General features: G+C 46.5%; 1 protein-coding gene across 1 annotated transcript; it reads left to right on the top strand.

The window, feature by feature from the left end:
* The first annotated feature begins 704 nt into the window (after positions 1 to 704).
* On the top strand, positions 705 to 12,861 carry PM20D1 (peptidase M20 domain containing 1). The gene is made up of 13 exons (XM_032133310.1): positions 705 to 900; positions 2,572 to 2,658; positions 3,211 to 3,443; positions 4,981 to 5,067; positions 5,808 to 5,941; positions 6,384 to 6,503; positions 7,268 to 7,343; positions 7,555 to 7,616; positions 7,853 to 7,931; positions 8,928 to 8,999; positions 9,525 to 9,693; positions 10,389 to 10,488; positions 11,242 to 12,861. Exons 1-13 carry the CDS (start codon positions 705 to 707, stop codon positions 11,369 to 11,371), a joined length of 1,545 nt encoding a protein of 514 aa, XP_031989201.1. The 3' UTR covers positions 11,372 to 12,861.
* The last annotated feature ends 1,992 nt before the right edge of the window (positions 12,862 to 14,853 follow it).

Below are 14,853 nucleotides of genomic sequence, written 5' to 3'. Positions count from 1 at the left end.
TGGCATTTGGCATCCTGGGACAGTTAACACCAGGGGAAGGTGGGATAAATCTTCTCATTTAGGTCAGAACAGCTGTAAAGAAGGGAATAAGAACTGTTCCATCGAGCTAGCTGGTGGAATCAAGGGAAGAAGTGAAACATTTTGAAAAGCAGGTAGATTTAAAGTCTGTCAGGAGCAGGGCTGGCACGACACAGGGACTTCCTGGGCTGTCCCTTGGCCCAGTCCTGGCATCCTTCTGCCTCACTTGTGGCCCCAATGAGCCTCAGGGTTGTTATTCCCCACGGGAACTCCTTTAATCCTCATCCTTTTTGGAGCAGCATTCCAAGATATTGGGAAGAAATTCTTTCTCATGTGGGTGATGAGGCCCTGACACAGGGTGCCCAGAGCAGCTGTGGCTGCCCCACCCCTGGAAGTGTCCAAGGCCAGGTTGGACGGGGCTTGGAGCAACCTGGAACAGTGGAAGGTATCCCTGCCCATAGCAGGGGTGGAACGGGACGAGCTTTTAGACCCTTTCCAACCCAAACAATTCCCTAACTCCTCGCTCGCCGCAGCCCTCCGCCGTGCCGGCTGCAAACTACAACTCCCAGCAGCCCCGGGAGCGCCCAGCCCGCCCCCCGCGCAATCCCATTGGCCGTCGCTCCGGCGGGGCGGGTGGCGATTGGCCCCGGGCCCGTCCGTCAGCTGCGGGCGTGCGGCGCTCAGCGATGGCGGGCGGGCGGCGGGCGGCGGTGCTGCTGCTGCTGGCGCTGGGCTCGGTTGTGCTGGCGCTGGCGGCCGCCGTCCTGCTCCGCGCCTTCGTCCTGCGAGCCCCGGCCGGGGTCCCGCGGCTCTGGGCACGGAGCGCCGGCACCGCCGCACTCAGTGCCGGCGAGCGGCGGGAGCTCAAGGAGGCGCTGCGAGGTGAGGGGGCCCGAGCGCTGTGAGCCCCCCTCGCCCCCGGACAGGCCCCTCCTGAGGGGGGGATCCAGGGCACGGGGGGCCGGGTGTGGAGGCGGCCGCTCCCCAGGTGCTTTCCAGAGGAGGAACCGGGTGTTGGCTCTCAGCAGGACTAAGGAAGTGATTGAATATCTGTGCTGGGCACTGCTGAGGCCACACCTCGAGCGCTGTGTCCAGTTCTGGGCGCTGCAGTTCAGGAAGGACGTGCAGGGGATGGAGCGTGTCCAGAGAGGGGAGCGGAGCTGGGGAAGGGGCTGGAGAGTCCTGAGGGAGCTGGGGGGGGGGGCTCAGCCTGGAGAAGAAGAGGCTCAGGGGGAATTTCTGGCTCTGCACAAGTCCCTGACAGGAGGGGGCAGCCGGGGGGGGTTCGGACTCTGCTCCCAGGGAACAGGGACAGGAGGAGAGGGAACGGCCTCAGGCTGGGCCAGGGGAGGCTCAGGGTGGACAGCAGCAGGAATTTCCTCAGGGAAAGGGTGGTCAGGCCTTGGCAGGGGCTTCCCAGGGGTTTTTGGAGTGCCCATCCCTGGAGGTGTCACCTGGATGTGGCACTCAGAGCTCAGGGTGGGGATCGGGCACAGCTTGGACTCGATCCTGGAGGGATTTTCCAGCCTCAGTGATCCCGTGGTTCTTCTGAGCCAACTCTTGCCCTGTGTTGATTTTCTCCACTCTTTCCTGCTCGTACACACAGAATTTTGCCAGACACCCATGACAGCGTTTCCAGACATCCCTTTGTCCACTGGATAAGTCACTGTCGGAATTTTTTCCCTTTCTTGCTCACTGCTGTGACCAGTCCTGGGGTGTTTGTGCTGTCTGACGTAGAAGATTTAAGGGGTTTACCTCTCAGGAGGGCTGGCACTGTGCAGGAAACCACAATCTGGCACGAAGTGATAAAACCCTGTGTGTAAACCTCATACCTTGTTGGTTTGTAGGATTTATTGCCTAGCAAATCATGTTTGCATTCTTTTTTTAATGGGAAAATGAAAGCTCGCAGTAGATTTTTGTGTTAATTCATGAATCACACGACCTCAAAAGAATCCATAACCTCGCCTGGCAGCTGCTCTTTGGAAAGGCAGCTGGGACTAAGTTATTCCCATGTTCTGCAGGACAGGGACTGGATGTTGGAGAGTCTGTTTGAATGACAGGGCAGACCAAAAGGGCCAACAAAAGCCCTGTGTGTTTATACATGTTAATTTATAAAGCAGTAGAAAGGTGTAATAACCATCACAACATGCCTTACTCTTGAGAAAGAACCTTGGACTGCCAACTCAGCAGCCTGTTCAGCTGCCAGAGGAGTTCAGGACTCTGAGGAATCAGATCACCCAAGCAAATTGCAGCTGCTCTTGGACAGTAGCATTTCTAACAATATCGTTCAACACTTCAGCATGAAAAGTGGAGTCAAATTATCTGGAGAGATACCTTGGCTGAGCTGTTAGGAAATGCTGGTGGCTGCGTGTGCACAGCCCAGCTGAAGCACATCAGTCTTTTTTTGATTGTGGCAGCTCGTGCTGTGCTGTGAAATAATGTTTAAAGTCTGGAAAATATTCAGGAACATAAATACTCTTCCCCTTTTGAAGTGCAACTGGAGCATTGTTTGATTTCAGTGCTGAGTGATTTCTCTTCTGTGTTTCTTTGAAGGGGCCATTAAAATCCCAACCGTGTCCAGGTCTCCAGAGGATTTGAATACAACTGCCATGGCAGAATTTGGGACTTACATTCAGAAAGGTACTGAACTTCCATCCTTGGCAGTGTCTGCTGCTCTATTCCATTTTCATAAACAAATAGAAGAGAGCATATATCATTCCTGAATAGAAGGGAACAGATCTTTATATTTTTCCTGAAGAAAGGCCTGTCAGGAATGTCACACGTGTGTCCCCTCTGCAACAGTGTTTTGGGGGTATCAATGACCCCAAAAGGTTTAAAAGACTTTTTGTAATGGTGGTTTTTGGTCCTTGAGATGGTTAAATGCCATGAAAAAATAAAAGGAGGATGACTGCTGCTGCTTCAACCTAATTTTTTGGTAGTTGCATCATTGCTCCCTGCAAAAGAGCTGCAGCACTGCTCAGCGAGAATTCTGGGTTTGTTTAGGAAAGTTCTAAATACAAAATGAGATGGATTGGTAAAAGTGTGAGAACTTCTATTCTGTTGTGGTCAGTCTTATTTACAGTTCCCCCTTGGTGCTACCTAGGTGACAGCTCTATGGGATAATGCTAAAATTGGCCATTATTGTTAACTTTTTCTTTTACATGTGTTTTTAATTTTTTTTTTTCTTAACAGTCTTCCCGGCTGTATTTTCTTCAAAGTTCATCCAACATGAAATTGTTGGGCAATACAGCCACCTCTTTACAGTTCAGGGCTCTGCCCCTGGCCTGCTGCCCTATATGCTGCTGGCACACATGGATGTGGTGCCTGCTCCCCCCGAGGGCTGGGATTTCCCTCCTTTCTCAGCTGCAGAGCACGAAGGTTTCATCTATGGACGAGGAACGCTGGATAACAAAAACTCTGCCATTGTACGTGTGCTTGGTAATGTCCTTCCACAAAGACACAGCCTGGACAAGGCAGAGGGGAGAAATCCATCCTCTTGAAATTCACTGTGTTGTGTCTCTCGCCCCTCTTTCTGTTAGGCAGAAATTCCTAAGCCCTGCAGTTTTCTCCCAGGGAGTGGAGTGACCACTTACTGAAGAAAAGAGGGTTAAAACTCTTGAAGAATCAGGAGAATCATATTCAAATGCAGATGTATTTGGTTAAATGCCAGTTTAAAATTTCATGGCACAGGTGCCCAGAGCAGCTGTGGCTGCCCCATCCCTGGGGGTGTCCAAGGCCAGATTGGATGGGGCTTGGAGCAGCCTGGGACAGTGGAACGTGTCCCTGCCCTTGGGACTGGATGAGCTTAAAGGTTCCTTCCAAACCAAACCATTCCATTATTCTCTGTCAAATGCTGTGCTTGAAGCCAGGGATAGACCTTTTCCTTTTTCCCAGGTGTCACACAGGCACTCAAAGCCAAAATTGACCCTTTGAAAAGGCTTGAGTTTCAAATTAAACTGTTTATTTAATAGGATCAGCAAATAACTCTGCATCTTTTATCCAGCCTGGGGCAAAACAAAGAGCTGTTGTACTAAATGCATTTGGGAGGAATGTATTCAGAAAAGATTGATCTGTGAAGGTTTTCTCATTGGGAAAAGGTTGTTGGAAAAATTATTAAAGAAAATGGCCCTTTGTGACTTTGAGGATTACTTCCATGGCAGCCCTGTATTTAAATTTGAACAGATGTTTAGCAAGCCAGTCTCACACTGGACACACTCTTAGAAAGTTTCAGGATGTTTAATCATTAATTTCAAAGCATTGAAACTTAAAAGTTTGGGGTGGTGCTTCCTTCTGCTGTGAACTGCACAAGTAACTCCACAAATGGCCAAAAAAAAAAATCAGCAATTTCAGTGAACATGGCAAAAAATGGGTGCTGACAAGATAGAGGTGAGATGTGCATAATTAAGTAATTTAAATTGAAAAAGAGAGATGGAATAATAGAGCAAATACATTGGTTTTTATATCTATTGCCATAGCAAATGATAGATTTGATTTCTCATTCTTCAGATTAAGTTTTTTGTTCTGTTTCTGTCATCTTAGCACTTCTTGCACAAAACATGCTGCTCCTTAAAATCCCTGGATTTGGTAGCTCCAGTGAAAGCCAATCTGGGTGTGTGACAGGTGCTTTAGGGGAGCAGTGAATTCCTTGGATAATTCGGACTCTGTGGTGCTCCCTGTGCAGTTTGTCCCTGACAGCAGCAGCCAGAAGCAGCTGCTCTGTATTTCACGTCCCTACCCTGGCACTGTGGCACCTGTCAGAGCATTATTGATCGAGACCACTGCGGGGTCTTCTCCAGGGAATGGGAATATCCCCAGTGGGAGCTGTAGAAATCAAAGCTTTGCTGTGAACAGCACAAGGGCTGTGAGAGCATCCCAATTCTCTTCCATCACACTGCATTCTTTTGCCTTTATTCTCCTTGTTACCACACAGGGATGGCACACCACGTTCTGCTTTTCCTGCAGGGCATTCTGCAAGCTCTGGAGTTTCTGCTGAGGAGGAATTACAGACCCCGCCGCTCTTTCTATGTTGGCATTGGCCACGATGAGGAGGTATTTCCTTTCCTTGCCTTTCCTTTCCTTGAAATAACAACCTGTTTGCATTGTTCCTGTAGGTAACAAGGCTTAATTTTTAAACACTGTTTAGCTGGAAGGTCTTTCCTGTTTTTCTTGGTTCTGTGGGTAGATACTGTGTCAGGCCCCAGGTCACAGTTATGTGTTGACTGTTTGTCTTGGAGTGACGTTCACAAAGGGTTTGATGTGATGGGCAAGGAGAAAAGAACACCGGAGGGTGTCACTTCAAATTCTTTTCTGCAAGGAAGGTGCAGCAGGAATCCCGTTTTGGAGACAGGAAAAGCTGGGTTGAGGTTCACATGGTTGTGCCAAATGATGAGGAAGAACTGGCAAAAATGTTCCAGTGGTACAGAGAGATGGGTGAGGAGGGTTTGGTTATGCATTGTCAAAATCCAAAGAGAGAGATTTATTCATAGTTGAAATAAATAGGGCTGAAATTGCTAATCTAGGGAGTTTATAGCTCTGAGATATCATTGAAATTAAAGCAGCAGTCAGTGACTCATCAATGAGAGCACTCATCATGGATATAAATTCATCTGCTATCAGGCCATTAACAATCTCCAATTAATTTTCCTGGATGGGTCTTTTGTTGTTGCTCTGGAGCTGTTCCCCAGGGGATTTCGTGCATTCTTTGTGTGTAGCCAACAGCAAGGTGTTTTCCAGTTCTGCTCCCAGTGTTCTGGCTGGATCTGATCAGTTCCTCTGCCTGGATTCCACAGGTGTCTGGTCTGAAGGGAGGAAGGAAAATTGCAGCACTGCTGGAAGCCAGAGGAGTGAAACTCTCCTTCCTGCTGGACGAGGGAAGCGCGGTGCTGGATGGGATCATTGCAGGAGTGAAGAAGCCAGTGGCTATGTAAGAGTGACCACGATGAACGTGATTAATTTCCAGTCATTAATTAGTGATAAATGATATAGTTAATGCCCCTACAGAATGTTTTCAAAGCATGTGGCTGTGTTGGTGCTGCTGGAGCAGCAGCAGTGGCATAAAGGGCAAGGCAGGGACCTTCAGCCTTTGCTTGCTGTCCATCACAGCTGTGCTGGCAGAGGCAGAATGTTCTGCTGAGCATTTTAATTCTGTGCTGTAGAGCTCTGCTCGCTGGAGAAGCAGCCAAGACATCAGTCCTCCAGAGATCTAAACACTGGGTTAATGATTTGTTGTTGCTGCTTGAGTGGTCTTTATCATACTAAAACTATGCAGAGTAGCTATTTTTATCTACATTCTGTGCATGTGTGTTTGGAATTGCATTAGTCATTTATTTGTTGATTGATTGATTGATTGATTGATCATTGACCAGGATCGCTGTCACAGAAAAAGGTTCAATGACACTGAACTTCACTGTGGAAAAAGAGCCAGGACATTCATCCTTTCCTCCTAAGGAGACAAGTATTGGCATTCTGGCAGCAGCCATGTCCAGGTGAGAGCTTCCCTGTCAGCCAGTGTCAAAGACAGTCCAAAAAACTCCAAAGTCACTGATCTATGACTTTTTTATTTTTTATGTTTAGAGTCTTTTTCAAATTCCTGTTCTGTATTTGAAATTGCAGTTTGTAGCTTCACTTTGAAGGGCAGAAATGCAACTCCCAGCCAAGGGACAATTGCCAGGTGTCTGCAGAATCTTTTCACTTCAGCTCTTCCGAGTGTCAGCCAATTCTTTAAAAGCAAGACAAGTGCTGTCTGCCCTAATTTACTCTGTAGCAACAGAGATTCCTTTGTTTGGGTGGCAGGATTTCTCTGGAATTTGTTCTTGCACATCCCTGCTACCTCAGCTGGTAATTCTCCAAGCCAGTAAACATGGAATAGAGTCGTAATGTGACTGCAGAAATCATCTCTTTACAGCTTTGTGTAGATATCAAATTGGCTAAGAAATAACATATTTTAGAAAATCCAAGTATGTCCAAACATGGTTGGATTTGTGTGCTATTTTTCTGGGTTTCTGTGTATTTATAGGAGTCAGGCTTTGGGATTTTTTCAGCTGTTTTTCAAAGGAAATCTTTGCACGTGACTGGAATGCCCAGAAATCCGTGGAGCTGTGCTTGCACATCTACTTACGAGGAGAGGAGAGTGTGATTGCATCTCCAGTAACAGGGATACATGTCACAAATCAAATTCCTGACAGCCTTCTGGAGCGATAACAGCCAGAGAGTTGTTTTCTTACCTTTTAAATGTTGATTTGTTTTGTAGGCTGGAGCAGAGTCCCTTGCGCAACCTGTTCGGCCATGGGCCAGAGCTCATGACTATGGAGCACCTTGCTGCAGAGGTGAGGAGAGAAGCAGGATTTCATTCCCAGATTGCCATGAGAGTAACCCAGGGATGAATTTAGAGCACAGTTATGTAGGAAGGATAAAAAAGCTGGCCTTTCTCCCAGATTATTGTTTCTGCTGGAATTGTTTCATCCATATTCAAGTGACTCTGCCGTGCTCTTGACAAATAAAAACTTCCTGATTTGTGGTTTTATTTCTTCTCCTTAGTTCAGCTTTCCTCTCAACATCGTCATGAGCAATTTGTGGCTGTTTTCACCTATTGTCAGCAGGTAAGAAAAGAGATGCTTGGTAAACATCCCCAGCCTCTCACCCTTAAAAGATGAAGCCATTTCTAATCTTCCCAGGAAATCAGTTATTTTATGGTTTAGATAATACAGTGGTTTCCTGTTAATAACCACTTTGTTAATTAAACAAGCCATCATTCAGCTTATTGCCTGTGAAATTATGGTGCTTATCTTTTAGCAATATTCAACTTCTTTGAAAAATTTTGTTTCTTTTTTTGCAGAGTCCTTGCCTGGAAACCTTCCACCAATGCCTTGATTCGAACGACCACTGCAGTCACCATGTTTAATGCAGGAATCAAGGTACTTTCATTGGGATTTTTCTCCATGTAATTGTGATGAGACAATTAGGACATTTCATTTCCAGCTGTTTATATCCAGTTATAGGATCAGTGTGGCCCCTGTGTGTTGCCACAGTCTCATTCTGACCTCAGATGTGGCTTGGATTTGGCTACAGTTGAAAATCACTTCCTTTCAGAAGTGTCTGATCTTCTGTTAAAATTGTTAATATTTTTTGGATAGACAAGAAAATGTGGTTTTTGTATAATCTTACAAAGTATCAATGGCAATATTTGAAACTGTCACAGTCACAAACACACTTCCCTGGCCCCCAGACGTTTGTAGCACAGGTCCAGTGTTTGCCTTAAGTGGGTTAAATGTGCACCTTGGACTGAGATAACAGCTGCTGGCTGATACAGCCAGATCCTGCCCTGATAAGGAGGTGGAGCTGTCCAAAAATACTGAAGCCCCGGAAAATAAACAGCCCGTGTTTGGTGTGTTCTGAAAAAAATCTGTGACTGAAAAGCATCACTGGGCAAGGGAGATGCAGTGGCTGAACAGTGACACGGAGTGGCCAGAAGGGAAGTGACACCCTGGCTCCTTGGGGTTTTTTCTAAGATTATGCTTTTTTTTGTTTAACAAAGTTGTAAATATTCAGTCTGTAGATAAGAAGAGTAACATGACAATGAGGTAAAAATACCACTTGGAAAAAAAAACCCCAAAATAAAGTTTCACATTTTCTCAGTATAAATTTTCTGAAGGGAGAGGGCTTAGCTCAAGATGAAAACTTCTATATAAGTAAGAGCTAACTTCATTTTTGTTGATTTGATGAGTATGTCTTTGTGTATTTATCTGCATTTTAGATAAGATTTACAGTGTTTTAACACAGACAGAGACATCACACTTGGTGGAAACAGTGAAGCATCTGAGGCCTGCAGTTGTTTGAGCAGTTCTGAGTTTGCAGTTGGCATTTTATTCATTTTAACTTCCTTTTAAACTTTGGTCCTTCCTTTTTCCCAGGTAAATGTCATCCCTTCCTCTGCAAGAGCCACGGTGAACTTCCGGATCCACTCGGCCGAGACAGCTGCTGAGGTACCCCTGATCAGATCCCACCAGTGTTTGTGCCAAAGAGCACATGGATCATGTGTGATGATGGAATGGGAGCACTGAGTCTGTGACCTGTGAGAGTTTGGGAATCCTGCACACTTTAGCAGGGCTGACAGGCCTGTCCAACCCAGGGCAGCTGTGAAATGTTGTCAGTACAAAACATCTCCCCTTTCCAAGCCTTTGCTGGAAGTTTCTCTCTCTGGAAGCTTTTTCTGGATTATTTGGATGCCATAACTTCCAAGAGCAGCAGGCTGAGCACTTGTCTTCCAGGACTGAAGCAGATCAGGAGTACCTTGAAGCAGGGCTGTGCATCTGATTGAAAAATTCAGCTGAACTATCAGCCATCCCCTCAGAAGAGGAAGAGAGACTGACACAGTTTCAGTCCTTATTTACAGCCACAACTGACAGTTCACAGACAAATGTTTTCTGGAAAGCTGAACATCTGCTGATGTCTCTAAGGGCTGCATTCTCATTTCTTGTGCTCATTTTATCTCTGTGTTTCACCCACAGGTGCTGGAGACAGTCAGGAACACCATTGCTGATGACAGAGTGAGGATCGATGTGGTGGAGGCCTTTGACCCCCTGCCCATCAGTCCTTGGGATGAGCAGACATTTGCAGTCCATATTTTTCAAAGAACCATCCTGGACACTTTCCCAGATGTTGACAGTGTAGTCCCAGGTAACAGCAGGCACATGATGATTATTGTTTCCTCTTCTGCTTTTCCCTCCCCCGGCACTGCCTCGTTTCCATTTGCTGTGTACTCCTCCACCCCAGCTGCTAACTACTGGAAACAGCTGTTTTTTCCTCTTTTTATTCCGTTCCCTCTTTTTGCTTTAAAGGTTTTAATGTTGTTTTTTAGTAGTGGAAGTAAAAAAGCAAACAGGAAGCTGACAGAAACAATGAGCCTTGAATTGGGCTCTCTGCACATACAAAGGGGTCTCTTCAGGGAAGAAAGGAATTGTGAGGGAGAGGAGGAGGAGGTCTTCTTGCTTTAGTTCTTCTTTTATTGTTTTCATAGCTGGCAAAGCCATTCCTGCTTTTCTGTATTGTTCCTTATGATCCCAGCCCCTTCCCTTTCTTGCAGCTCCTTCCTAGCTCTGTAGCTACTGGATTGAAGTTTGAAGCTTAAATTTTTGGCGAGGCTGAGTGTCAAGGCTGTTCTTAGGTTGAGTTGTGTGTCCAGCTCCTGTTCCTGAAGGAGAGAATGTTCTCCAGGATGCGCCAATCAATGTTTCCAGTGATGCTTTTGGTGCAGGCAGTGGTTATACAGAGCTGTTACCAGATGCTTTTCCTCTCTCCTGGGGAAAGGTGGGTCATTCTTGAAATTCCAGTTGTTCCTCTCCTGCAGAATAAACCTGAGGTTCGTTTTCCAGGCACGTGCATTGGAAACACAGACAGCAGGCACTTCACCAACGTCACCAAGGCCATTTACAGGTTCAACCCTCTGCTCCTGAGACAGGATGATCTCCCCAGGTACTGAGCTCTGCACGTGGGCAGCTCTTGGGGTGGGCCCAGGGAAAGAGGAGGAGATCCATGTGCAGTGGGCAGAGGGAAACCCAGCCTTGTGTACCTTGGCCTCCCACTCTGTCAGGCCACCCATTTCCTGTAGATTTGGGTGCTGCACGAGCAGGGGATGGAAATAGCCCTGGGACAGTGTCAGCCCTGGCTCTTTGTTCCTTCAAATGCAGGCAGGGTCATTTAGGTGTTTGATCCAGTGGTTCTGGGGAGCTGAGTGGATCCTCTGTGTGCTGCAGCAGTGTGAGAGGTGCTGTTCTGGTAGTTGGCCTTGTCCAGGAGATTTATCCATGTATTGGGACACTTGCCACTCTGAATTGATTTGCTTCTTAAAACTGGAAATTTCCTGAAGCAAAGTGGTAACAATATCATCTTGCAAGGGATTGTTTGTTTAGAGTTCTCATTTTATTGAGGTGCAGATGATGCAGGAGTTGAGTGTTCTAGCTATACAGGACAGTGACAGAAATGGCCAAGAAATGGGCCATTAGGATTTTTTCCAGATTTTTAGATTTTTTTCCAGACTTAGTTGTTGGGCTCTGAGCCTTTGAGTCAAGTACATTTGGGTTGGTTACAGTGCAGTTTTTGGTGTATATTGCTGTGCTTTTATGTTGTGCACTGTTCTTTGAAGTCAACAGCCAAGCAGGGTGCTGGAGATATGTGTAGGTGGGTCAGAAATTCACCCTGGACTGAAAAATGTCCTTTCTCTTTCAGGATCCATGGGTTGAATGAGAGAATCTCCATTGAGAATTACGAGAAACAGGTGGAGTTCCTCTTTCAGCTGATCAAGAACTGTGACATTGAGACACTTCCAGAGCCTCACGCCAACTCCCACGAGCTGTGAGAGACATCTGGGAAGAGCAACTGCTCAGGTGGACTCTGGGACATGGGGCTGACGATGCACTTGGGTGTTGTGTATTGAGCTACAGCTGGAATTTGGGGGTTTTTATGTTGTGGTTTACATACAGATGGAAAAAGTGCTGGTTGTGTGATAGGAACCTGGCAAAACCCAACAAATAACCCTGATTTCTGCTCTCTGTGGTCTGATGTGCAGCCCTTAATCTGACACTAATTTTTTTCGGCCCTTTAAGCCTCTGAAATTGGTAATCACAAAAAATCTCAGTTATAATCAGCAGCCACTCACCAGTAGAAGGTGAATCATCCTGTTTGGCAAACTCGTTTTTTATGGTGAATGGATCTTTCTCAGGTGAGGTGTCTGCCAGAAGCTCATGTGGAGGAAGGGTTCCAGTCACTGGTACGGTCACACCGAGAGGTTCTTGCACTGCTGCTGGGCATGGGCTGCTTCCCAGGGGATTCCCAGGGGATTTTCCCAGGCTGCTTCCAAGGGGCTGCTCTCACCAGCATCCATGGTACTCTGAACCGGTGTCAGTGTTCACTCCATGGCTGCACTGATTTCTCACTCTGTTCTCAGGTACTCCAGAAGTTCTGTGTTGTTGTAAGTGATGAGGTGCTGAAAATTTTCCTTCCCATCTTTTTAGTGATTTCTTCCCCTCCCTGACTCATGGTGTGGCTCAGGGTCTGTTGTGCAACTGAGTGTCAGAGTAAGGGATTGCAGCCTTAAATAAGGAATTAAATCCCTGTTGTCTGCCCATCTCTTTTCTCACTAAATCAATTTATGCTTCTCCTTTGCTGTTCTGAGAACTTGATTGTGAAAGATGTGCAGCCCTTCAGTTTCTTCCAGATCAGAGGGATCAGAAGTTTGTTCCTTCCCTGCCAGTGCAGGCAGTTTCCACTTCCCTGCTGACTCAGATTTTTGGGAATCCTGGGGTAGACAAGCCATGGATGTTGGCTCTGCTTCATCTTGCACTTCTTGCCTACCTTTGACAGCACCAAAGGGTTCAGCATTCTTTTGGCCTTGACAGTTGGGGTTACTAGTATTAATTGGACAAATAATTTATTTAATTAGTTAATTAAATTAATTCCATAAATAAATAGTTAACCAAGTGATGTTAGCCAAAGAAAAGCCTGAAAGCTGCTGTGTGACACTGACAGTCTCTGTGCTGCAGGGCCCAGTGCAGCTCCTCCTGCTGCAGAGATGTGTGTCTGTTTTTCAGAACTTAAATTATGCACTGGAATGGGTGGATGTTCTGCTCTAAATTCATACTGTGAAATGTGCTGGAATGTACAGGAAATACCCTGAAATGTATCCTGAAAAACACTGATGGAACTGTGATTCCAGTTCTTTCCGTTCACCATTCTCTTATTTGTTTGCAGTTTGATCTTATCACTGGCCAGAGGGCTACAACTGTATCACCTACTGAATAATTGAAACAAAACTGGCATTTTCATCGAATAAAACAAGGAATATGAATTCTTTTCTGATGATCATTTAATCTTTTTATGTGGCTGTGTAATTGCAGTGAAGTCATTTCCACACCTGAGCAATCCATAAAGTTTCCATCAAAACAAACCCACCTATTTTCCAGCCAGCTTTAATCTTTGCCCCCTTCCTGCTGCTCCCTTTTCTACACAAAATCAGCTCACCCTGGCCAGGCATTATTGGGCAGTAAATAGTTTGCATCTTTTCTGGTTTGCTGCGCTCTGTGTGTGTTCCCTCCTGTCAGGGATTTGTTCAGCCACGTGTCTCTGGCTCTTTTGTGGAGGTGTCACTGCTCCTGCAAGCTCCTGTTTGCAGGCACAGCAAAAGTGATGTGTCAGGGCACAGCACTGAATGAAACACAGCCCTGGGAGTGGGAGGTGCAGAGAAGGGGTTGTTGTTGGTGGTTTTTTCTCTGGCAAATCTCTGTAAAACTGAGTTTAAAGCCTTTGCTTTGCCTGTGGCTGTATGCGGTCAATATTGTTGTAACACCTGATGGTTCTGCTGCCAGTCAGAGGGACCTCGACAGGCTGGAAAAATGGGAGAACAGGGCAAAAATGAGAAGAATCTCATGAGACAGCATAGGTTGTAAAAATCCTAACCTGGGTCATGCTGTTGTGGTGTGGAAGGAGGGATTTGCTGCCTCTTGTACCATCAAATGAGTCCTGAGGACATAAAACATCCTTTATGTTTTGTAATCATCTCCCAACCAAAAATCCCTCACCTCTGTTTGGGTGAGGATTGTTTCTTTAAAAGAAGAAGATTCATTTTGCTGCTGAAGGAAAAGTGAAGGGCAGAGGCTGCTGGGAGGGCAGGGCTGGGTTTGGCAGCTCCTGTGCGAACGTGTGCCATGAGATTTGGCTGGGGCAGCTCCTTGCAGAGCTCATTAAGTGCTGCTCATCAGCCAGGGCTGGGATCTTGCGGTGCCTCTGCACTGGGGACGTGCTCAGCAGAGCTTTGCTGCATCCTCAGAGGCCACTAAAGTGCTTTAAACAGACCTTGTCCTGCAGGATCCACTGGGGAAACAGCATGTTCTCATCTCTGCCCATTTTCCCAGTCACTTCTGATGAATATCTGTGCTTTTTCTGTGGGGCAGCTTTACCTTTGTGTTCTTAAGCCCTTTTATTTTATCACATTTGCTGCCAGGTCGTGGTTGTGTGACACCATTCCAGAGAGTCGCTCAGTGGTTTGGTGTCTGCACACACCTCCTGACAGAGCAGGTCTCTTCCCACCCCTTTTCACTGTTCCCAGGAGATGTTTCTGGGAATGTCTCCCTTCCTGAGTGGTGTGTGGAGTCTTTGTGCGTCGCATAAATAATGTGAATAACACGAATGATGCCTTTTCTGTCAAGATCAGATCCAACCTTGCATGGTGTGAGCAGTTACTTGATAATGCCAAGCACATCATGAAAACACGGATTAATGACTCTGGGAGCTATTCTTTTTGTGTTGTAGTGAGTCACTGAGCCTCAAGCATGGAGAGCAATTACCTCTGACTCAGAAGGAAGGAAGAGCCTGATTTTCTGCTCTGAAGACAGGTAACAGTCATACTGACAGATGTGATTTGAACGCTGTGTTAGTCCAATTCCAGTGTGTGTTATATCCATAGCAACTTCCTTTTCTCCCTGCTTTTCCCCAAGTCTACAAAGTTGACATTCTTGTGCCAGCACTGACTCAAAGTGAGGTGTGTGCAGTTGTCCAGCCTGCTGTGGGCCAGCTGAGCTGGGGCCATGTGGGCCTGCTGCACCCTGGAGAAAATGTCACATCCCACACCTGCATTTTCTAAAGAAAGCTCTGTTGCTGGGCTCTCTTTAACAGAACTTGGTTTATTTTCAGCCCCAAGTGGCCGTGGGGAGTTCAGGCACTGAGCTGGAGGAACAAGGTGTTTACAGAGTTGCTTCCTCCAGCTTTGCGTTTGACGCTTGGGTTCTTGGCTCTTCTTTTGCCGTTTCATTTGATATTCCATGGAGCTGGTAAAATCCATTTTCT

Source organism: Corvus moneduloides, chromosome 24 (genome assembly GCF_009650955.1).
Source record: "Corvus moneduloides isolate bCorMon1 chromosome 24, bCorMon1.pri, whole genome shotgun sequence".
NCBI classification, from domain to species: Eukaryota; Metazoa; Chordata; class Aves; order Passeriformes; family Corvidae; genus Corvus; species Corvus moneduloides.
Note: the sequence above shows the minus strand (reverse complement) of the source record. Positions and strands in the feature narration are given on the sequence as shown.

What these genes read in the sequence shown, in the direction of transcription:
- PM20D1 (XM_032133310.1), top strand. Translation starts at nt 705, where the DNA reads ATGGCGGGCGGGCGGCGGGCGGCGGTGCTGCTGCTGCTGGCGCTGGGC. An exon ending in TGGGACTTACATTCAGAAAG is followed by an intron (nt 2,659 to 3,210) that starts GTACTGAACTTC and finishes TTTTCTTAACAG; the next exon opens with TCTTCCCGGCTGTATTTTCT. An exon ending in CTGGCAGCAGCCATGTCCAG is followed by an intron (nt 6,504 to 7,267) that starts GTGAGAGCTTCC and finishes TTTGTTTTGTAG; the next exon opens with GCTGGAGCAGAGTCCCTTGC.